This window comes from Gopherus flavomarginatus, chromosome 8 (genome assembly GCF_025201925.1).
Source record: "Gopherus flavomarginatus isolate rGopFla2 chromosome 8, rGopFla2.mat.asm, whole genome shotgun sequence".
Lineage (NCBI taxonomy): Eukaryota > Metazoa > Chordata > Testudines > Testudinidae > Gopherus > Gopherus flavomarginatus.
In genome coordinates this window covers 65,350,688-65,376,182 of record NC_066624.1, presented here as the reverse complement: position 1 = coordinate 65,376,182, position 25,495 = coordinate 65,350,688, and the positions used below count along the sequence as shown (strand labels likewise).

General features: G+C 42.6%; 1 protein-coding gene across 4 annotated transcripts in view; it reads left to right on the top strand.

Annotated features, from left to right (window-relative positions):
- Positions 1-25,495, top strand: part of STAG1 (stromal antigen 1) — a 357,281-nt gene that overhangs the window by 213,176 nt on the left and 118,610 nt on the right. For all 4 annotated transcript variants that reach the window (XM_050965354.1, XM_050965355.1, XM_050965352.1 and 1 more), the window contains 4 exons: positions 333-440; positions 6,287-6,401; positions 10,586-10,703; positions 18,845-18,948. In XM_050965354.1, coding sequence (XP_050821311.1) covers positions 333-440; positions 6,287-6,401; positions 10,586-10,703; positions 18,845-18,948 — 445 coding nt within the window. The remainder of the gene's footprint in view (positions 1-332; positions 441-6,286; positions 6,402-10,585; positions 10,704-18,844; positions 18,949-25,495) is intronic.

Below are 25,495 nucleotides of genomic sequence, written 5' to 3'. Positions count from 1 at the left end.
TATTAAAACTAAAAATGTTGCCATTCAAATTTAAGAAAATGTTTAATCATTTCCTAGTCTACTACATTAATAAGAAGCAGCCATTTTAACTTGGAGGTGGGTTTTTTGGGTGGTGAAGTGTTTAATTTGGGGCGTGGGGGGCTAATTTATTTTTGGGATGTAATCCTAAACTTGTTGAAGCTAATGTCCCATTAATTTCTATGCGGTGTAGATGAGGACCAGGTAGCCCTATTATAATAGACAGTCTATATAAATAAAGTAACTTATGGGAGGTGGTGGAACTGAAATTAAACATTTGTTTTGGTTCAGGTGTTACTTTCTGACTTTTTCAGTGGAAGTGAAGAAGCTCTGTCCAATGAAGACTGTGAGAATGTTTATCACTTGGTGTATTCGGCACACCGGCCGGTTGCAGTAGCAGCTGGAGAGTTCCTTCATAAAAAGTAAGCTGCCTCTCATCCTAGAATGAAAAATAGACTCATGATAGCTTCCTGAGACCAGAAATGCCTAGTGATATCTAGAAGTGACAGTAATTAGGCCATAGTAAGTATGGCCTAATTCATCAAAGCACTTAATCACAAGCTTAACTTCTTAAGCACTGACTTTCAATAGGAGTACTTGCATGCTTAAAGTTACGCATCTACTTAAGTGCTTTGATAAATCAGGATTTATGTCATGGTTTTCTTGCTGTACAGTTTAAACAGTAATTTCTATTAATTTAGGACATTAAAGTACAAACAAATATTATGATTGTATGCACTTTTTGTAAAGATCTGTTGATTTATGTACAAATCCCTTGAGTTTGTGTCGGGTTTTCATTGTAGCTTCTGGTACTACGTATTGTGGACATACCTGAGTGATTGTTTAAATTACAGTTTATTTTACTCAACTTTGAAATAATAGGATATCAATTTACTCCAAAGTTAGCAATTTTAACAGGATTTTCTTATTTTAAAAACTATCTCTCTGTTCATTTACTTGCATGTCAAAAAATGGAGTGAATAATTAGTGGTAGCTAGATACCTTTGATGCCAGGTGATCAGAGTTGTCCAGACATTTTTCCTTCACTCTGCTGTACAGCATGGAAGAACTGCTACCTCAGATACAAAGGGCGGAATCTCAACTGGTTGTTCCTCTGCAGTCTAGACCAGCTGAGGATCTTAAACAATATTTTTAACATTCTGAAGTATTTAGTATTTTATCTTCCCCATTTTTAAAATCGCTAAAGATTTTTGCAACTTTTTACAGGCTCTTTTTTGTATAAGAATTCATTTTAATTGAATTTTTCAAACCAGAATACACTTGAAAGAAAAGGCCTTTTATACAACCAGCAGTTTATTTCACCAGGGATATTTTGTGTTTCCTTTGTTATTTGCATTTTGAAAATGAGTCCCCCATCCCCCCCCCCCCCAATAATACACCAGATTTCCTCTTTGATCAGCCACAAATAACATGCTTCTATGCTTGTAGTGACAGTCTTTTACTATGAAAGTGGATGTGATGTTGCAAATTCAGTAATATGACCTCACTGCATGATAAATAATGGAAAAAAAATATTTTATACATAAAATATCTTCAGTAATTAACAAATGTGGCAAAACAAGTATGAAAAAAATCTGAAAGATAAATTAATTTGTCTAACATGAAAATTTCTCACAGTGTGGAAAGTCTCTTTTGAAAGTGATGTCATCCCATTTCCTATAAACAGGCCCACTGAAGGGGATCAGGGATGAGGGGCAAAGGGAGCAATTGCCCAGGGGCCCGGTTCTCCAGTTTACAATATTTGCAAATTAGAAAAAATTAGTACCATAAATAAAATGTGAAATGTATCTTTCACCGCCATCATGCCTCTTTTGAAATACATCCCCATACAAGACTTCTCCACCATTACCTGTTCTCTAGCGTGCCCTCCACTCTTAGTTTCACATCCCCATCAACCTGTTTTTCCTCCTCTATTCCCAGTGCTGGGAACCCCTGGAAAAGATTATATCATTCCCCAGGTGATACTTACCTCACTGTGATGGTGGACCGACTACAGGAAAATCCTGGAGGGGGTTCCTCCAGACTTCACATGCAAATAGGGCTTCCGTTATGTTGGCTTAATTTACATATGACATCTTATTTCCTGTCTGAAAAAAACCTGTTGCAACTTATCCTGGTTACAGGAGCAGCGCCAGGGTTTTTGGCGCCCTAGGTGCAGGGCCGGCGCTAGCCATTTCGCTGCTCCAAGCACGGTGGCACACCATGGAGACACTCTGCTCTGCCCTCGCTGGTCCCGCGGCTCTGGTGGACCTCACGCAGGCTTTCCTGCAGAGGGTCCGCTGGTCCCGCGGCTCCGGTGGACCTGCCACAGGTGTGCCTGCGGATGCTCCACCGGAGCCGCAGGACCAGCGGACCCTCCACAGGCACGCCTGCGGGAGGTCCACCGGAGCAGCCTGCCGCCTTCCCAAATCCTGGTGCCCTGGGTGACCGCCTAGGTCGCCTAAATGGAAGTGCCAACCCTACCTGGTTATATAGATTACAAAATATTTTTAGTAGGTACACATAACTCTCTACATACCAACTGTACATACATCTCACAATGTTTAACATACCAGTATTATATGGCTTTTCATTTGATACCTCACACAGCCTTATTGTTAGATCAATTCTATGACAGCAATGTTTTTGTTGTAATGATAGGAGTTGCTGACGCAGAATAGTGAACCCTTTGTTAGCTGGCATCAGTGGCTGCTTCTGTGTCACAGCAACACCTAACATCTGCAGGAAAAATGTGTGGTGGTGTGATGAGGAGAGTACCTGAAATCCCTGCTAAGCCAAGTAGGGCCAGAAAAGTGCCTACAGCCAATCCTCACACTTTAGGCATCTGCCAACAGAGAAGAAAATAGAAATTGGTATACCAGATCAGGCCACAGTGTCCTGCTAATCCAATATCTTTTCTCTAATAGTGGATAGTATCAGATGTTTTAGAGGAAGTGTATAATGTGTAATTATAGATTAGTTCAGGGGTCAGCAACCTTTCAGAAGCGGTATGCCGAGTCTTCATTCTCTTTATTTAAGGGTTCGTGTGCCGGTAATACATTTTAATGTTTTTTAGGTCTCTCTCTATAAGTCTATATATTATATAATTAAACCATTGTTGTATGTAAAATAAACAAGGTTTTCAAAATGTTTAAGAAGCTTCATTTAAAATTAAATTAAAATGTTTATCTTACACCGCCAGCCCGCTTAGCCCGCTGCCGGCCTGGGGTTCAGTTCACCTAGGCTGGCAGTGGTCTGAGCGGGGCCTGCGGCTGGGACCCCAACTGGCAAGGCTGTGGCAGCCAGAACCCCAGACCGGCAGCGGGCTGTGTGGGGCCGGTGGCCGGGACCCCAGACCGGCAGTCGGCTGAGCCGCTCAGCCCACTGCCACTCAGGGGTTCCATCTGCTGGCTCCTGCCAGCTAGGATCCTGGCTGCCGGACCTGCTCAGCCCGCTGCCGATCTGGGGTCCCGGCCCTGCCCACATACAGTGGGTACCTACCTTCTCCCTGGTTCTGGCCCATTCTCTTCCTCTCTCTGCACTGAGCTGAGGGTGGGAGTGGACTAAGCACAGGGATGGGGGTGAAGGGTCTGGCCAGGAACTAGAATGAGGTAGGGGGCTCAGGGTTGGGGCAGGAGGTTTGGGTGTGGGGCACTTACCTAGGCAGCTCCCATTGGTGCAAAGGGTGCAGGTGGGAATGAGGGCGGGGGTGCAGGAGCTCCCATTTGGTGCTCAGGGTGGGGATGTGGGGGGTGCAAGAGTCAGGATATAGGGGGTGCATGGGGCATAGCGGGACTGGATATGTGGGGGGTGCAAGAGTCAGAGCAGAGGGATGGGGACATGTGAGGGGGTGCTGGTGTCAGGGCTGGGGGGCTGGGTATGTGTGGAGGTGCTAGAGTCAGGGCTGGAGAGGGTGGATGAATGAGTCAAGCAAAGGGCTGGGTGCGTATGGGGTGGGTACTGGGTTCAGGGCAGGGGCCTGAGGTGTGTGCAGGGCTCAGGGCACGGGACTGGGTGGTCAGCTTGATCATAGCATCCTGCCTGCTCTCATTGCGAGCATCCTGCCTGTCTTCGTGTTACGGGACTCCACAGTTGTTTGCCTCCACGCATTCAGCTGGGCCCTATCAGTGCAAGAGGACTGCATAAGCTCGGCAAACATGTCGTCCCAAGTTCATTTTTTCCGCCTTCTAATCTGGACCAGTCTCTGGGACTGAGTAGATAGGGCAAACATTTGCACCTGCGGGAGGAGAAAAGGGGAAGGTAGTATTTTAAAAGATACATTTTAGAGAACAAAGGGGACACACTTTCTCAGTGAAACAGGCAATTCATGGTACACAGCACATGTTCTTTCTGTACAAGGTCACATTTGCCTCATACTGAGTGCCTGCCACTTTGGTGTGAGTAAGCCATCACATGCAGCCAGGCAACAGAATTTAGCTTGCAGGCAGCCATGGTAAGCCCTAGGAGCATGCAGTGTTCTGCTTCTTCCGCATTCATTTCAATGTTTTCAAACTGCCGGGTCCCGTTTCCCGTCGCAAGCAATGCCTGGTGGGTTTTCCATTTAAAAGGAAGGCCTGTGGGCTCTCTGGGATGATCGCTTCACACAGCACACACACACACACCCGCACCCACTGCGTGGCTCTGATGAGGCTCTGAGCAGGGATGAGCCCTTTAAATCAAACGCAAACAGTCCAGCGCAGCTGGGTTTCCCCTCACCACGTGGCTCTGATCAGGTCTCACTCACCAGAAGTGCCTTCCCCAGGAGTCATGGTCTGGGAGCCCACCTTGGGAGTGGGGGGAGGCTATTGGTTCCAGCGTTAAGAATAGTTCCTGGCTAGGGGGGAAAACAGGTTCCCCACTTGCCACCTGTCCACTGTCCTACTCCTCTTCTTCATCCTCCAATAACTCATCCTCCTTGCTCCATGCAACTCCCCCCTTGCAGGTGTCTGTGGACGGTGGTGGGGTAGTGGTGGCATCACCCCCCATAATTGCATGCAGCTCACGGTAGAAGTGGCATGTATAGGGCTGTGACCCAGATTGCCCATTCGCCTTCCAGGCTTTTTGGTACTCTTGCCTGAGCGCCTTGATTTTTGTACGACAGTGCTCTGGGTCCCTGGAGTGGCCTCTTTCCGTCATGCCCTGCAGTCTTTAGTGTACATATTTGTGTTTCTTTTTTTGGAATGTAGTTATGCCATAACAGATTCGTGTCCCCAACGATGAGATCCAGTACCTCCCATTCAGACCGTGCTGGAGCTCAGCTGCAAATCCAGTACTGCTTGGTCTTGTGATGGTAGATTCCACATGGTCGCCTGTGATGGTGGACTGTGCTGATAGTCACCTGTGCTGATGGTGACCGAACAGGAAATGAAATTCAAAAGTTCTCTGGGCTTTTACTGCCTACCTAACTGATGCATCGGAGTTGAGAGTTTGTCCAGAGCGGTCACAGGGGAGCATTCTGGGATCGCTCCCAGAGGCCAATAACGTCGAATTGCATCCACAGTACCTGTAACCTGGAACTGCCATCTTGATTTTAGCGGTACTCCACTTGCTGAGGTGGAGTACAGAAATCAGGTTAAAAAGCCCTTTAAATCTGGAAAAAAAAAAAAAAAAAAAAAAGGTTTGGTTGTGTGTATGGAATCAGTTTTATTTCAAATTAACTCTGCTAACTGGGAAATAACCGTGTACTGTAGACCAGGCCTCAGATTAAAGCCTTGACCTCGGAACCGCCATACGCGATCTTCTACAAGGACAAGGTTCAGTTGCAGCCACACCCTGCCAGTGTGCACAAAATTAAGTAAAAGTGAAGATTAAAAAACATACAAAGGTTGGGCTGTAACTCATTTTTATCCTCAATATTTTTATGAAATAAAGGTCGGGGAGGGGGAACAGCCTCCTTTCATAGTTAGGATTTTGTCTGAATACTTGAGTTCAATTTATGATTACTAAACCATTGTTAAAGCAGGCTGCAATCCAGTTTAGAGCCTCCTACAGTTAGTTCTTAAATTGGTAGTGTCACAAATAACATTGGTTTTCCGCAAGATAGCCATACCAGTATAAGACTTAAAACTTTAAAATACTATCTGTAATATAAACATTGTGTGAAGTGCTTCTGGCCCTGTGAAGCTGAACAAATGCAGTTTGTTTGTTTTTTGAGGGGAAATGGTTTGGGGTTTTTTAATTGTATTTTATGAATGAACACGTTAGCCATAAGGCTGAGCAAACAAAGCTGTTTAATATAAATATTATAACTCCTGTTACTTATTTCTAGACTATTTAGCAGGCATGACCCCCAGGCAGAAGAGGCATTAGCGAAGAGGAGAGGACGGAACAGTCCAAATGGGAACCTCATTAGGATGTTGGTTCTTTTCTTTCTTGAAAGTGAGGTAAAAACATTTCTGATACCAATTTTATATATTTAGCAAAAGATGAAACTTATTTAAGGTGATTGATCAGCTTTTACAAACAGGTTTTAATGCTAGTGACACCATATGCATTGGCTCCCCTTCTCCTTGTCCGTAAAGTAAACTCAAACCAATATCCTCCCTAGGATTTGTTTTACTCTTGCCTGGCTTCAGAGTAATCAACTCCACTCTCCCCACTCCGGCTACTGTAGTTCACCAGAATGTATATTTTGGTGGTGCCTGTTGCAGGACAAACTAAAAAAGAATGAGTCTGTGGAATGTGCTTTAAAAGAAGAAAGTAATCATATTTTTTGGGCAACTTTATTTTAACCAGTCACAAAAGGGAACAAAATGTAATTGAAGTCTCACAGCTTGAGTGTCCTCCTGATGCTCTTTGAAGGCATTTATTTATTTATTTTATGGTCACACCAAATGCGTGCTAGTCACTTTCTGGACATTGAAGAAGTCTGGTGCCTATTCCAGGGAGCTCACAATCTAAAGACACACAGACAGACTAGCAGGCAGAAGATAGTAACGGGGGAACAAAAACAAGGCAATGTATGTACAAATCAATGCCATTCACTGTTAGCTGCACAGCAGAAATTAGTCTTACAGGGGACTTACATATGAATAGGGTAGCAGCCTTCTAATGGGTTCAGGAAGGTTGTACCATGTATAGGAAGTTGCATGATCAGAAGCATGGAGGTGACTGTAAGAAGCTAACCAACAGACAAGCCTGGGAACATTGGTGGAATGGAGGGATAGAGGCAGAATGAAATTTGAAAAGGGAGGGGCAGAAATGTGGAGAGCTTTGAAGATGATAGGAAGCTTGATTCAATAGTAAGTTGATAGCAAAGGAGGGATTGGAAGAATGGAATGACGTGATCAAATCTATGGACAAAGAAGGGCAATGTTTGTGTTTGAGAAGTCAGAAAGGAGGGTATTGCAGTAGCATAGGTAGGATATAATGAGGGCTTGTACAAGAGGTTTGGTTGTGGGAGTGGAAAGAAACAGATGGATCTTGGCGATATTGAAAAGTGAGAAGGGGAAAGATTTGAATGTAGTCCGATGGGTGTAACATCTCCCAGAAAGCCACAAGTAGTCACTGGGGATCAAGGAGCCAGGAGTGCAGCCTTTAGTGAGATACTTAACTTATAACGTGGGCCACTGCTGTCTACACTGGTTTCTGCCACTGGAAGGTTTTGAAGCATAGCCCTATATGGAGTAGATTGCCATATCTAATCTTGGTTTGTGGTGGAGAGAGCTATGTATGTGTCCTTGGCATAAAATGATCGCTGAAGCCAGATGGGTTGATGAGGTCTTCCAGAGACAGGGTTTACAGTGAGAAGAGAGAGGTCTAAGGGCAGAATCTTGCATAACCTGCAAACAGAGCAGAAAGGAAGAGGAGGCTCTGCCAGAAGGACACTAACAGAATGCTCAGAGAAATGTGAATATGTGCCTCAAAGTAATTACAGCAAAAATCATTGCAAAATAAAAACATACGGAAATGGGTTTATTTGCTTGCTTCTTCCAGGAGAGAGGTCTCTAGAGCTTGATTCTTTCTATGTCTCCCCCCTGATCTATCAAAGGTGCTGTTCTTATACATTCCTCACATTCCATCAGACCTTGCTGGAAGTGAGGTCGTCTGTTATGGCAGCCATGATGAGCTTCAGTTCCCAATGTGCTTTGCTCCCTTGAATCTCAGAGAGATTACCAAGTGCCAGCCTTGTCCTTCCTCACTGAGGAGAGAGGAGAATGGAACTCTAGTCTTGGTCCCTAAAGCCAGGTTCAGCAAAATGTGCTTTTTTGTGTAAACCATATGGTTTCCCTGAGACCACTTCTTCTGCCTCAGTGTCAGTGTCTGCCTTTGCTGTCGTAGAGGTGTTTCTTAAAAACAACCTAGAATAGTGTGGTACTGGCTTAGCAGGCTACCCTTCATAAGGATTGTGAAAGACATGAGACTGGTATGTAATAATTTATGAATACTGTATGTGACCTGGTTATTGGGCTCATAATTGTATATCTATTTTGGATCACTGGACATTTTTACTGTACACATACATGTCTTAGTTTAATACCAGGAGGTTGGGAGATAAGCAGGAAGGCCAGACAATGACTCCAGCTAAAATACCTCCTAGTCAACGCTGCAAGGGCTGAGAGAGAATACCAGAACTATTTTCTGCGAAGAACCTAATTCCTTGGTTCCAGCTATATTACAGAGCTTGTTTGCTCCGTCAAAGATCAATACGACAAAAAGACTCTCAGATTAGAAGTGAGGTACTTGTCACGGAGCTGTTGGGTGGGATGAGGGGCGGGGGAACAGGCATACAGACCATCCTGGGGAGTCTGAAGAAATTAGGTTTTCCAAGGAGATGATAAACTTAAGATACGTTTACTTGTTTGCAGTGTTGTTGTAGCAATGTTGGCCCCAGGATATGAGAGAGACAAGATAGGTGAGGTAATATCTTGGACTAGCTTCTGTCAGGCTACACAGAAGTCTTCTTCCTTCCCCAGACCTGAATAAGAGCTCTGTATTGCTCAAAAGCTTGTATCTTCCACCAAGAGAAGTTGATCCCATAAAAGATATTACCTCACCTACTTTGTCTCTTTAGATAAGATAGACATGCATGTAGCCTTTTTATTGTTTTAAAACCCTTTTCTCTTACATAATATTTTGTGCTTACTGCTGAAATTAAACAGGACTTTGATTTAAAAGGCCTGTCTGATTACTGTGTTTATCCCTGGTCGCAAACTCCCCAAGGATATCCAAACCCAGTCATATCTGTCCATAGGATACTGTAGCCCAGGACCTGGTTTAAGAGTGGGAGAATAGAGGGATTCCACTCCAAGAAAGGTAAAGGCATGAGGTCTGAACTCCTATGGAAGTGCACTCGGAAGGGTCAAAGGTACAGCTAGCCCTGTGACCATGACAAGCATCGATGAGCTTTTATATCCCATTTCAGTTCCTCTGAGAACAGCCCATCAGTGCAGAAGTTTATGAAAGCTGGCACTGACCTCAGTTACCTCTAACATCCAAGGTTTCTTTATTTGGGGGTCAGCACCATTACTTGGTAATTAGTCAAATCAGCATGCTGTGGTGTTGCTTGTTGATGGTAGCTCATGATTGTCTTACAAGTCAGTGGAAGCTAATGACTATTCTTTCCAGAATGATTTTTCTCAGTTTAACTGAATGCCATTATTATAAAGAAACTTTTGATGGGATTTTCAGAAACACTCAACATTGGCTTAATTCTGCACCCATTGAGGTAGATGAGAATTTTACCATTGTTTTCAATGAGATGCGAGTTAGGCCAATGCTGAGCAGTTTTGAAAGTATCGTGCATTACGTTTCCAGATCTCAGAGATACATTCAGAAGCTATTTGGTTCCTGTTGTGTCTATGCTGAAAAGTGGATAGGTCTGCACACAAACTGAAAAATCTTTAATAATTTATTGTGCATAAATAGTACCCTTCCTCCTAAGATTTTTTAATATTTCTTAGATAAATGTTTCAGGTCCATTCGCTGTTGTTGAGCGATGTTGTTAAACAGTAGTTCATTAGTTTTAAACTTTTAGCAATATAGTTGTAAGGTGTTATGTTGAATGAACACTATTGTGTAGTTTTTCATTATTACAGTAGATATTATGATACTTAAGATGTATACTGTATTAAAACTAACATGAAATTCCCTATGCCTATTTCATACGGTTAATAAAAGAAAAACATCTCAATAGAATGTATCTTCCCCCCCCACACACCCATTGTCTGCTATTATGACACCTTAACTCTACAGAAAAGTGTGACAAGCATTCGGATGGGATTGGGGGTTAGATAAAATGACCCTTGCAGTCCCTTCTAACCCTGTGATTCTATGATTCTTCTCATGTCATGATATAGGCTGTGATCTGTAAGTAAAGTGATATATGAGAAAAAAGCCCTCATTTCTTTCTCCCACTCCACTTACTCTTTCCATAAAATAAAAATTTCACTATGGTTATGCAGTTACATGTCCTTTTGTTGAAAAGTGGACCTTCCGACATTAATTTCAGATGTAGTTTTCCTTCTTAGTGATACAAGAACACTGTCCTCACTCAAACCATTATAATAGTTGATGAAGCTCTGTTTGAACCAGAAAGCTTTATTGACATTTGACTTGTTATTTCTAGTTGCATGAACATGCGGCTTACTTAGTGGATAGTTTGTGGGAGAGCTCTCAAGAACTACTGAAGGATTGGGAGTGCATGACAGAATTGTTACTGGAAGAACCAGTTCAAGGAGAAGAAGGTATTTGTGTCACTTTAGTAAATCCATTAAATTGATGTAATAAAATATGGTTAATTCTTAATAAAAATGCTGTTAATCTTTGGATGATATGAATGTCTGTTTCCAGTCCTACATTTAGAAGTGATATGCAAAATGGAGATATTATATTTTAATGAATCTGATTTTCTTTGAGGGGTTAATGCAAATTTTCAAGTAGAATGCAACACATTAAATGGAAACTGCCTTAATGCATCCTCAAGACACAGTGATCAAAGGGACAAGCTTTTTTTTGTTTCATATTTAATTGAAACAATGGCATTACTAATTGCTCACTAGTTTTCATATTACTGTTTTCGTGCCTCCTTCACTCTGACATTGTCTGCAGTTAGAGGCCAGCACCTTCTTTTCTTATCTGAACAATGATATAACTAGCATGTTACTGGGTACTTTAAACTGGATAATTATAATAATAATATGACTTTGAACAGAGCCAGTACTTCAAGTGATGATTATTGAATTTAAGGGTTTATATAAAACATTGCTTTATGAGCAACAATTATATTGCAAAAAACAGCTATGTTGGGAAAAAGGGCCGGGCTGGGAGAATAGAATCTTGCTACTGAATTCCTTTGCTGAATCTAATGTAATGAATGAAATAAGAATGGATGCCTGTATTTTTGCATACTATCCTGGGAATATATGTTAACAATAGGCTTCTGTCAAGCCTGAAAGACAGTACTTTCCAAATACAGTTTTTCTGTATCTCATATTGAATTCCTCTAGTGATTTTTCTGACAGTGTCATTAGGAAGTCTACTATCTGAACAATCTGTTAATGGAACGTTAACATATTGCTCTTTGGTTTACAACTAAGAGCTGTTGCTGAGTTCAGTTTCTCTCCTATGATGAAATCCACTCAGGAGGGGCAATCAAGGAGTATGCTCCCTGATTTTGTGGACCATTCTGCACTGGCTCCAGTACAAGCCAAGGGCCAGATCTCTCTTATGCCAGCTGGGAATTCATGCAACAGAGCTGTGCTCCACTTCTTTCTGACTCTCTCTGTGCCTGAGCATCCCAGTGCCAGGGTGGAGAGAACAGTTGATGCAGAAAATGATTCTGTGAGTTTTATGCTAGATGAGAGATCCTCTCTGCTGGGCCAATTCACAACTGGTCTCCTACAAGGATATTCTAGCTCCATAGTACCATCAGTTAGTGCAAAGGAACAGGATTGTTGTAGAGATTTTTGCCCAAATTCAAGTTCTTTAACTTTCCTTTGTAAATCATTGTTGTGATTAGGGAATTATGGGGGATATTATAGTTGAGGCTCATAACTGTCTGAAACATTCAACCTTGGGAATGAAATTTTCCATGCTTGGCCTTTGCCTCAAGGTGAGTTGTTCAGGAAAATTTGAATGAAACTCATTGAGGTGTTTTTGAATCAGAGGTGAAAGGAAAAAATGTTTTCCTCCACCCCCATTTTTGGATCTTTCTTGCAGCTGAGGAGCCTCATTCAAAGAAAGTGGGATTTAGTTTGATTTTTCAAAAACAACAAACTGAACACAAACAGTAGTTATTTTTCAATTCTTCTTTGAATGGTTGCAGACTTGTATTTCTCTCAGGTGTGTGCTCACCCAGCGAGCTGAAGCTGGAGAACTTTGCTTAGCAGTTCCCATCAGGGCAGTGCACGCACTCTCTGGCTCTTTATGGCCTCTCCCAAGGTTATTTAAGGGTAGCGTTGCCCCAATGCCCCTCAGTTCCTTTTCACTGCTGTGGCTTGAGTCAGAGCTTTTGGTGGGGTATGTTACATCAGGCTTTGGTGTCACAGTGATTTTTCTGTGAATGTGTGTCCATAGTTATTTAATTGCAGTTAGTAGTAGTATGCTTAGTAATTTATGTTAATTATTTAGTTAAATATTATTTAGTCCAGTGCAATGCCATTGCCAGATTTCAAACACAGTCCATAATGTGGAGTAGCTATCCCCAGTAGTGAGTCTCACACTCGCTGTTTACTGTGTCTTAGAGAAGGGCAAACATAAAAGAAAAGTGTTCCATTTGTAAGTTGTTCAAAAAGAGAATGCACGTAGCCCGAGACATATGCCAGAAACAGCACCTCATGGAGCAAACCAAGAGGCCAGTTTTAGTGCCAGGAGCCTCCACAGATCACCTAGCCCCTCAAAGAACCTCCGCTTTGGCACAGGTGTTACCTGGGGTTTTCAGAACCCACAGCAGGGGCAACTTAACTATTTTACTTCAGGCAGTGTCAGGAATAAATCAATAGGAACACAGCAATTCCGTCTGATCAAGGATTAAATACAAGTAAGCATGCTCTTATCTAACACTGCAATTTATTAGATTTAAGCACACATAGACATAAGCAATAAGTTTAAAACATCCTAGATATTTACCTAACATCTGGAATGGTACTGAGTAATTAACAGCAGGATCGCAGTGGCCAGTTGCTCACTCACTGGGGAGAAGGGGTGTTACAAAAAATGTCTCTCAAGATGGCTTCAGAGGACTGATCCAAAATACACTCTAATATCTAGACTTTTATAACTAACTTCTACAAAACACATAGGTCATATTAACCCCTTCTAAATTATCAATTTTCCTACATTCAATAAACTTTTAATATTAATGGCGTCTAGATTCAGTGTTTTCCAGTCACCAAGATTTTCAGTCTCAATTGTTTACTTGTCTGCCCCCTGCCCCCATTCTGATTAACAGAAACGGCCAGCTAGAATCTAAAAGCCTGCTTCAAATTAACCCTTAACTATGTGGTGTTCTATTTCATTAATTCATGGTGGCTGAATTAACATAATATGGTTGCAGTTGGCTTGATCACATTGTGGGGTCTACACACCCCTCAAATCCAGGGCAACAGGGCTGCTGTTGCCCAGCCATACTCTGACTCTTCTCTGAGGAGAAGAGGTCATTATTCCTCTTGTCCTCTGAGGAAGAGGACTTACAAGACTGAGCAGAGCCATTCCAGAGTGTGGAGAGATTCCTCCTCTTCTAAGAAAAGTGCAGGTCATAATCAGGATTGCTTGAGTATGCAGGATAAAGCATGGCTGTCTACCTGCTTTCTTGTGTTGAGACAAGATCAATTCATCAGCATACAGTCGAGTCTCATACCATTTGCGGGTCATCCCTCAAGTTCAGTACCAAAAACATCAGTCTCAGCATCAACCATATTTATCCCACAGTCTTATCAGGCAGCATCAGACTTGCTCTACATTATTTCCTGATTCCCAAGTCCAAGAGAGGGGTGAGATCTATTCTAACCTCCAAGGTCTCAACAAGTACATCAAGTATATGAGATTATGTATGGTAAGCTTGCTACAATTATCTCCATATTAGATCAAAACAACTGGTTTTCTGTCCTCCATTTTCAGGATGCCTGTTTCCATGTAGTGATTTTCCCCAACCAACCAAAATTTTCTGAGATTTGTAGTGGCAGGTCAGCATTATCAGTACACATTACTCACCTTTGGCCTATTCTCAGCCCAATGTGTATTTACCAAATACATATATGTAGGGTCAGCCTATGTAACATTTTGAGGTGCAACCCAGACCAGTGAGAGGTTGTGTCACCGCTTGTCCTTTAATCCTGAGTGCCCTAAAATGCACTGATTATGGAGATCCCTGTCTGGACATTCTCAGTTACCATACAAGCATGCACTAAGTATCTGTGTTTCAAGCAGCCTTCATTCAGCATCTCTGACTTCAGCAGCCTGCTTGTTACATCATAGCCACACTCTGATCTCCCTCAGCCTTGGTTACTCCTAACTGAGTGACGCCAACACATCCCCAGTCCCAGATTTTCCCCAAACCGTCTGCCCTGAAATGTCCAGCCTTCTACTGGAACTTTTAGAGAAGTAAAGGTTGCTCCATTAAAGAGACAAAAACACAGCAGTTTGTTGCTTTAACTGGAGATAACGATCACTTCACTTCAAACACAGCACTGGCTTGGTTTAGATTAAATGTAAAACGTTTATTGGCAAAAAGAGAGAAGATTCTAAGTGAATTCAAGTGTAAGGGAGAAAGTAAAAAATGGTTACAAGCAAATAAAAGTGAAAAATGCTTTCTAATTACTTCAATCTTGGTTCAAGGTAAGATTCTTACTACACTTTCTTCCAGTAAAATGACTGACCACACCCTGGGTCAGAATCTCATACAAAGTCCAAAATGCTCAGTTCCTTTGTCATCTTAGGTGAAAATATAACTTGGGGTTCTTTGTCCCTCTCTTTTATAATCCTGTGAACTTTTGAAATGTGTCCTTCTCAAAGTCCAGTGCCCCTGATGTGAGGAAAGGTGCCACTGAGTTTGGAGGAGGATGTTTCTTTCCCGCTGATGCTTCCTACAATGCAAATTGATCTGTCCCTGCAACCTCAGATATGCCAGTGTTTGTTAATTGTCTGTGATTGCAACTGGATGGAGGTCTTGGCCTTTCCTTTGTCTGGAAAAACCTGTTTACGCACTCCCCCAACTTGTCTGATTTAAACACAATTTAATCCCATATTTCCTTCATATTTGTATGGTCCTTTGGGCATTTACCATACATACACCATGCAAGAATATTAATGATTAGTGTGTTATGGAACCATTGGAACAGATTACCATAGAATGTGATAAATGCTCCATCACTTGACTTTTTAAAATTAGAATTGGATTTTTTAAGATATGCTCCAGATATAGTTGTTGGCTTGGCTTGATGCAGAAATCACTGAAGTCTTTGGCTTGTGTTATGCGGAGATCAGACTAGATAATCACAGTGGTCCACGCTGGTCGTAAGTCTACAAAATGTTGAAGAAATTGCCAGAAAATAGACATGATTTTCTGCCAATGAAAATGATGGAGAAAAAAGGGTAGCAGAGAACATCATTAACCTCCAGACTTGCTGAGGATACTTTTCAAAAGTGGAGGGAAAATCCTGCATCAAGTAGAATTGCTCATCTTTGTACATTCCCCATCAAAATATCCACAGGGCTTGGTGGAAATATGCAGAGTCAGTTTTCCAGGTGAGGTAGCTGATGAAGAGAACTAATGACTTGCCAAAAGTTATAATTAGTAAATTTGTGATAAATCTGGCACAAGACACACTGGTTGTTGAGGTGGCAAGATCCGTAGAGTTTATACACTAGAGCACAGTGACTCGTAGAAATCTGTTCAGATCTCTGCCCTTAGTTAGTAAAATTTATGTAATAATTCATAACCTCATTTTAAAGTGGTTTGATGGCTACAGATAAAGAAGCACTAAGTGAATCCAAAATATGGGCACACAAATCAATGGAGTAATTTGATGTAGAGTAATTCAATCCCTTTCAGCCTATCTTTTCACTGCCGTGCACCTTTTGTGGACATTTATAGCTGTGTAAAATGAGTAAAAGGTGGGTGAAATATGCAAGGCAGTAGAGAGTTCAGGCCCAATATTTTCAGTGACATAATTTGATAGGTTAACTAAAACACTTGTGGCCTAGTGGGTTTATCAAAGGCTTTGGAAGCAGGAGACCTTGCTTCTAGTTTTGGATATGATGCTTAATTTGCAATTGTTATTTAATGAGTAGTGAAAATAGACTTTACTGTTCACACTTTCATATCTAATTGACATACGTGGAGAAAAAACAAGTATATCTTGTCAGAAGTGCACTAAAAGAGTAAATGCTTAGCAGGAATCATTGTTATCTTCACCATTTACTTTTTAAATTTTATATTTATATTTTTATAGTTTATATTTTTTAAACTATCTTCATTTCCCTGAAGAAACCAAAATAAAAAACATATAAACGTGGGAAATTCCAAAACCAAAAAAATTTGTTTCAAAAGTGAGTTATGATTTTTAGGTATAATTATCTATCACATTATTTATAAAATCCAAGCTCCTAAAATCTAATCCTGATAAACATGGCGAGCAAGAAATGTGAAAGTGCTTAAATGACTTATGCAAACTCTCCTTGTGTTCCACCCTCCCAACTCCTAAATCATTTAGTTGCTTTTTGAAAATCCCACCCATCATCATCATCATTTTAATATAAAATAAACATAAAAACTAAAAGAAAAAACACATTGGTGCAGAACACTGATAGCTGCATCATTATAAATTTGAAATAATATTGATCACTGTTGTAATAGCTTTTTCTAAGTGGGTAAACCAAGGCACAATGAAGTTAAGCGACTTACCTAAAGTTACCCAATTCAGTGGCAAGGTCAGAAATAGAAGCTGGGAGTTTTTGCTCTGAGTACATTGCTGTGATCACTAGACTACACAAAGGCCCCATTCAGGCAGACACCTGTGCTGGTGCAGAGCTCCAGTGGCTTTCATATTTCAAAGGCTAATGTGGTGTTATTTAAAAGAGTAAAGGTGATGAACAGGTCTGTTACCCTGACATTGATCACAGAAATATGGTACAGCTACTCTAAAATTCATCCAGAAAGGAAGGAACAGATCATAAGTCCATGTTGAATGGTATTAATTTTGTTGAAAATGGGTCTTGTTAAACAAACTTGATATCACTGTTTGATGAGGCTGCAAGCTTTCTTGGTAAAGGTGCTGGACTATATTGTACTTGTAAGCAATTTCACTTAGTACTGCAGGACGTGCTGATTTAAAAAAACTCTCATTCTACAAAATCAATGTAGTACATATTAAATTTATTAGAGGCTGGCTAACTGATAGATCATAAAATGTAATTGTTAATGATGAATTGTTATTGAATGTGTGTGTTTCTAGTGGGATCCCACAAGGATTAGTCATTGGCCCAGTGCTATTTAATATTTTTATCAGTGATCAGGAGGAAAATATTAAATGATCCTTGCTAAAGTTTGCAAATGACAAAAATTGGTCAGGAGATGCGTATGAAGAGGACAGGTCATTGTTGCAGAGTAACCTGGGTAAATTGATAAGCTAGGCACAATCAAACAACGTTCATTTCAATACAAGCAAATGCAAGGCCATATATATGTAGGAACAAAGAATGCAGACCATACTTACAAGATAGGGAACAATATGAAAAACGGTGACTCTGAATAGGACTTAGGGGTGATAGTGGCTAACTAAGTGAACCTGAGCTCCCAGTGCAATGCTGTGGCTAAGGAGGCTAATGCAATCCTTGGACATATAAATAGAAATTTCAAGCAGGAGTAAGAAGATAATTTTACCCATGTATGTGGGATTCGTGGTTTCTAGCATCCACACTTTTAAAAGGATGTTGAAAAATTGGAGAGGATTCCACAAAAATTATTTGAAGGATGGAAAACCTGCAATAGAGTGAGAGACTTAAGGATCTCAGTTTATTTTGCTTATAAAAGAGACAGTTGACTTGATTACAATCTACAGGTGCCTATATGAGGAGAAGATCTCTGATGGTAGAGAGCCTTCTAATCTTGCAGAAAAACACATATCGGCGTACAATGGGTGGGTGGTGAAGCTAGATAAAATCCAAATGGAAATCATTTATGAATTTTACAGTGAGTTTAATTAACCAGTGGAACAATCAATTAAGGGAGTGTGGTGGATTTTCCATCACTTGAAGTATTTTAATCAAAACCAGTTGCTTGTCTAAAAGATTTCCAGCTCAACCAGAACTTACGGGCTTGATGCAGGAACCACTGGATAGAACTCTGTAGCCTGTGTTCTATAGAAGGTCAGAGTAAAAGATCATAATGGTCCCCTCTGGCCATAAAATCTGTTAAACCAGGAATTTCTGTTAATGGTGAAATAGATTATTTTGAAAAGCTTGTATAATGGTTCTAAACAGATTGTGTCCTAAACTAACATTTAGTCTCAGGATAGAATTTTCAGAAGTACCTAAGTCCCATTTTCAACATTGACCTTAGGTCCAGATGTTCAAAGGTATTAAGGTGCCTAATTAGATTTTCAGAAGCACCCAGGCACCTAACTCCTAATTAAATCAATGGGTGCTTGTTAAAAATCTCATTAGTCTCCTCTCTACTTCTTTAGGATTCTAAATGCCTTTGAAAATCAGGCCCTAGACCTAGACCCCTTTTTGAAAATGGGATTACAGCTTCTAAATCACTTAGGTACTCTTGAAAGTTTTACCGTCGACTAGTTTATTGCATTTTGTGCATGCGTTCCATAAAATCACCGTGTATATGATTACCTTAATACGGATATCAAATTTACTTTCCTTTTCTTTCTCACAGCAATGTCTGACCGACAAGAGAGTGCTCTGATTGAGCTGATGGTGTGTACAATTCGACAAGCTGCTGAAGCACATCCACCAGTGGGCAGAGGGACTGGCAAGAGAGTGAGTTTTATTGAAATAGGTGGTTCAGACCTTTGTATCACTATGAAATGTTTATATGTTAAAGGTGTAGATATATTGTAATACTTTTGTCTGTCAAGTTTAGTGTGTGGATGGCTGGGTGATGTTGGTGGCCTGTGACATATAGGTCGTCAGACTGCATGATGTGGTGGTCTCTTCTGGCCTTACACTCAATAATTCTGTGATGATATTATATTGATGTACTGTAGAACCATAGTGACAGTTTGTTGCACTTGACAAAACATTTTATGGGACTTTTGTAACCACCTAATTGTGTTTTGACTTGAATTTTTTTTCGAAAAAAGTAATGGAAATGATAAATCTGAATACGTTTGAATTTTTTGAAGTTCTTTTGCATTCCTAAGTAATTAGGTAGTTGTAAAATTATATCTTGAGAAAAATCACTTTCTTCAGTATTTTAGACAAGGCATCTCATTTTTTTGGAATGCTTTTGTTGAAAGTAACAGACAATAAATTTTATTAAAATATGTATAGAAAAATAATTCTTTATTTGATTTTTAAAAAGCACAGACAAAATTAATAACTGCTTTACTTAGGTAAGTATTATCAAATCAGTTTGCACCAGTACAGAAATATGACGGAGTTCATAAATGTTAATGATGTCAATATTCCTCAGCTTCACAGAATAAGGTTCAACTAGAGGTCACCAAATGAAATTAGTATGTAGCAGGTTTAAAACAAATTGAAGGAAGCATTTCTTCATACGACGTACAATCAACCTGTGGAACTCTTTGCCAGAGGATGTTGTGAAGGCCAAGACTATAACATAGTTCAAAAAAGAATTAGATAAATTCATGGAGGAGATAGGTCCATCAATGGCTATTAGCCAGGGTGGGCATGGTTGGGGTCCCTAGCCCCTGTTTGCCAGAAGCTGGGAATGAGTGACAAGGAAAGGATCACTTCATGATTACCTGTTCTGCTCATTCCCTCTGGGACATCTGGCATTGGCCACTGTCAGAATACAGGATACTGGGCTAGATGGACCTTTGGTCTGACCCATTATGGCCATTCTTATGTTCTTATCACTGTAGACTGTTGTTGAAATAGATCTTACAGTTCCATCAAATATTGCAACAAAATTTAACCACAGTAAGGATTTCCTAAGGTGATTTCCATCAGCCATAACGGAGTTAGAGAGGAATTTCCCTATTTTACATGGTTTTCCTGTTGAAAATTAGATTTTTTTTAAAGAAACTGTTTCTGCTTCTCACAGAATTGATACAAATTGCTCAATTAGAAAGGAGCATGCAGACTTTCCATTCCCCTACAAATCACCTGTGCTCATCAATAGACACCAGTCAGCCTTGCTTAACTCTGCCCTGGGTCGAAAAGATCAACCCTGTCCCTAAACAACACTCACTACAAATAACAAGAAAATCTACATGACCGAAGACCACTCACCTACCTACAATACTGAGGGAATCCCATAACAAGGGCTCGGTGCCAGCTGCAACAGTACTGAAGCTACCCTCCATAGGTTCCCACTCAGCCCAATCTTTGATATGGTCAGTATCTCAAGAGTTAGGTACCCTAAGGATCTGATGATACCTTTTGAGCCAGAGTCCCCTCTGTTAACAAGTGCTACGGATTAGTCAGTTGTCAAGACTCTCTCGATCACTGATCCCGCTATCACCTAGAACACCACATTGCCTTCATCTACTCTGCAAGCTGAACAGCTATGAGTATGTGGAAGAGGACTCATCAGACTCTCAAATTTCAGGGCAGGTTTCCCCTACCTATTCTAGGACACATTGTTCTCCCTCCTATACTGACATTGTCATAAACATACAGCTAAAGGTAGCATAAAATCCCTCCTTTACCTGTAAGGGATTAAGAAGCTCAAATAACCTGGTTGGCACCTGACCAAAAGGACCAATAAGGAAAGAAAATACTTTCAAATCATGTGGGGGGGGGGAGCAGGGAGTTTGTGTCTCTTTGTTGTGCTCTCTTGGGACAGAGGGACCAGGTCGGGAAAAAAACCTCTCCTAAAACCCTACCTGAAATAAGCATCTAAGATTACAAAAATTATAAGTAAAGCAAGGAAGTGCATTAGATAATCTTTTGGTTTAGCTTGTGAATTTTCCCTGTGCTAAGAGGGAGATTTATTCCTGCTTTTTGTAACTTTGAAGTTGAGCATAGAGGGGAATCCTCTGTGTTTCAAATCTTATTACCCTGTAAAATTACCTTCCATTCTGATTTTACAGATGTGCTTCTTTTACTTTTTTCTTTGTAATAAAGTTGTTCTTTTAAGAACCTGATTGGTTTTTAGTGTCCTAAAAACCTAAGGGTCTGATCTGTGCTCACTTGGTTAACCTATTGGTTGGTATATTATACTTAAGCCTCCCCAGGAAAAGGGGTGAAGGGGCTTGTGGGGGGCGTATTTTGGTGAAATAGGAACTCCAAGTGGTCCTTTTCCTGAATCTTTGTCTAACTCACTTGGTGGTGGCAGCAATACCATCCCCAGACAAGGAAGGGATTTGTGCCTTGGGGAGTTTTTTAACCTAAGCGGGTAAAAGTAAGGTTAAGGGGGCTTTCATGTGGGTCCCCACATCTGTACCCTAGAGTTCAGAGTGGGGAGGGAACCCTGACATGGTGGCAGTGCAGTGGGATCATTTTGAACCAGAAGCACAGACCTCAGGATTTTAAAAACATGTTTTCTTTTGGCTGATTGAAAACCAGGGAGGTTTTTTTAAAAGGACTTTTAAAAATATAAATAAATAAATATAGCTGAGAGCAGCTGGAGTTTTTTTCTTTGCCTGGAGGCAGAGGAATTCAAGTTACAGCAAGGGAATTAACAAACTGGTTTGTTTTGGTTTTGTTTTTCTTGTTAGCTCTCGGGTTGGGTTAGGCTAGGCTAAGCACAGGAAGACTAGGATGACGGAAAGTGAGGTCCAAAAGAAACTAGAATTAGCTAGATTGGAGGCTGAAGAGAAACAGAAAGAACGTGAAAGACAGATGGCCTTAAAGTGCTTGGAGTTGGAAGCGGAGGAGAGGAAACATGCAAAACGCTTGGATACGGAATTAGAGCTGAAGCGCTTAGATCTGGAAAGGGCTAAGCTGAGTCTACCAGATAACCCTAACAATCCTTCTGCAGGGACCGCTCCCCATTCCAGAAAATTCCCCACCTACAAGGCAGGCGATGATACAGAGGCCTTCTTAGAAAATTTCGAAAGGGCCTGCCTTGTGTACAGCATCTCTACAGACGAGTATGTGGTGGGGCTGAGGCCAGAGCTCAGTGGACCCTTAGCAGAGGTGGCAGCTGAAATGTCTAAGGAACACAATAACAGCTACAAACTTTTTTTTAAAAAAGGCCAGAATTACAATGGGTTTAACACCCGAGCATGCCTATTGGCGGTTCAGAGCCCTAAGGTGGAAACGAGAGGTGACATTTTCCCGACATGCCTACCACATTGTAAAAAAATTGGGATGCCTGGATATCAGGAGCAAGTGTTAAATCTCTGGAAGCTCTGTCTTTCCTAATGCAAATGGATCAGTTCTTAGGGGTTGTTCCTGAGGAAGTAGAAAGGTACATCCTAGATGGGAAGTCCAAAACTGTAATCGAGGCAGGGAAGATCAGAACCAAATGGATGGAGGTGGCAGAAAAGAAAAAAGCTAGTAGCAATTGGAGTGGATATCAGAAGGGGCAACCTGAAACACCACCCTGCCACCAGTGGCAGCCCAAGGCCCCACCAACATCACAAGGAAAACCCCAAACACCTTATTGTCCCACTCCACCAGTCTCCAACAAATCACCTTGCCCCAGTGACCAGTCAGCTGGACGATGTTTTAAATGTAACGAGCTGGGGCATGTAAAGGCCAACTGTCCCAAGAGCCCCAGCAGATTGTAGTTCATTACACCGGAATCACACCAAAGGTCCCCAGGCCCAGATGCTTCCCAGATACCCTCAGAGTGAAGGGAAACTGTGAGTGTGGGCGGGAAGAAGGTTATTGTGTGGAGGGACACTGGAGCACAGGTGTCAGCTATCCACCAATCGTTAATGGACCCCAGATTCGTCAACCCAGAGGCCCCAGTGACGATTCAACCATTCACGTCAAAATCGTTAAACTTGCCTACAGCTGAGTTGCCTGTCCAGTACAAGGGCTGGTCAGGAATGTGGACATTTGCAGTCTATGATGATTGTCCCATTCCCATGCTGCTGGGGGAACACTTGGCCAACCAAGTGAAGCTAGCCAAGAGGGTGGGAATGGTCACCCACAGCCAGGCTAAGCAAGCCTCCATATCTATCCCTGTACCAGAGCCCCAAACTAAGGTGGTAGAACCGGAGGCCCTGCCAACGACTGCAACAGCCATAGTGGATCCAGTCCCAGAGACCCAACCAGAACCAGTCCCAGAACCGGAGTGGGCGGAGCAGCCAGCACTGCATCCAGCACTTGCAACCCTGTCTACAGCTCTGTAGCAAGGCAGTGGGATACCCCACAGCCTCTTTGAGGGACAAACCTCCCCTAGCACCAGTGTGGGCGAAGCCACTGGGTCCTGCGCCCACCCCTCAGAGGTCACAGTGCAGACCCAGAAGTATAAAGGCTCACCGGCGGAGCTCAGTGGAGGCCCAGCCACCAGAGAGGCCAGACATCTGCGACTGAGCTCCCGCTGGGGAGACAGCAGAAGGTCGCGGTCGGCCTGACGTCGCACCAGGCCGGCCAAGCCTACCCCTCGCTCACTACCCCGAGGAGGCCTGGCCGAGTCTACCCCTAGCTTGTTACCCCAAGGAGGACTGGCCAAGCCTACCCCGCTCCCGCTACTCCGAGGAGGACTGGCGAAGTCTGCCGCTTGCCCGCTACCCCGAGGAGGACTGGCTGAGCCTGCCACTTGCCCGCTACCCCAAGGAGGAGCCGAGCTTACCGTTTGCCACTTACCCCGAGGAACCGATGGTATTCGAGACCACTGGTGATACCTCTACGACTCAGGTACCTGACAAGGGGGAGAGTGGAAATAGCCCGGGGGCAGCCGACCGCAGTCTGGCTGCAGCACTGCCAGAATCAATGTCAGTGTGTTGTGGCCATGATCCCCACTGACAGCAGCGAGTTTCTGCCACTGCTAGGGCCCCGGACTGGGACGCAGTGGAGTGGGAGGGCCTGCGTCCCCCTTGCCACCCTTCCGAGGGTGGCAGACTCCCCCTTTTCCCTGGCCTGAGGAGGCCCAAACCTACTATTGCTGCTCAGCCCTGCCTGAGGGCTTGAGCCTACAGACTCAGTGTTTGTTGTCTTGCCTTGACCCAGGGCCAGGCTTATGACTATTGCTGCTCGCCCTTGCCCGAGGGCCTGAGTGTTTGGATTCAAAGTTGGTTATTACGCCCCGACTGAGGACTGGGCGAGAGACTATTGGTAGCGAGGCGGTGGGATATCCCACAGCCTCGCTGAGGGACAAACAGCGGCCGCGCCACGTCACAAGCTCCAACGCCACAGGGCACCACCGAGCCTGCACTGGCAACAGCAGATAAACCTACACAAGAGGCTCAGCCAGAACCTGAAATACAACATAGTGCACCAGCGAAGAGCGGGTCACAGTCAACAAATAACCCCATCACCTACATCGCTTCCAGAGGGACCAAGCCCAAGTCCACAATCCAGTGAGGAACTGATGTCTCCAGCATCAGGGGGACAGTTCCAGGCTGAGCAAAAAGCAGACAAAAGCCTCCAGGAAGCTAGGACAGCGGCATGGAGCAACCCAACACCTGTTAGCTCTTCTAATCAATCCCGGTTTGTTGTAGAAAGAGGACTTTCATACAAGAAAACTCTTTCTGGTGGGCACCAGGAAGACTGACATTCTCAAAGACAGTTGATAATTCCAACTGAGTACCAGGTAAAGCTCTTGAGCTTAGCACACGATCATCCTAGTGGCCATGTTGGAGTGAACAGGACCAAAGACCATTTGGGGAAGTCCTTCCACTGAGAGGGAATGGGCAGGGACGTTTTTAATTATGTCCGGTCTTGTGAGGTGTGCCAAAGAGTGGAAAATCCCCAAGACCATGTCAAAGCCCCTCTCCAGCCACTCCCCATAATTAAGGTTCCATTTCAGCGAGTAGCTGTGAATGTGACACCTACGTGGCAGGAACACAGATGGCTGCCACAACCTATGCTATTTGGGGCTCCTCAGTGGCCTTGCTGGGATCTGCGGGTGTTCTATCACCAACAGTTTACATTGCGGTCCTCGCACTACTGGAAGAAACAGAGAAGAACCCATTCTCCTCACTCCTCTTTACCATCACCTAGGCCAGAGAGATCTTTAAGGAGTACGAGGCAAGGGTCGATGAGGGAGGTGAAACCTCTTACTAATATATCCTACTTATCTCCTAATTAAGCTGTCATGTCTTCATCACCTTCTATGGTGAGTGACTTCAGGCAGTTTCAGGCACTGATGAAGCAGATTGCTGACGTGCTGCAGGTTCCCTTAGAGGAGGTTCAGGAGTCTCACCATAAACTCTAATATGTTACAAACTTCTACATCTCTGAAGATTGCCATTCCAGTCAGTGAAGCTCTTATGGTGTC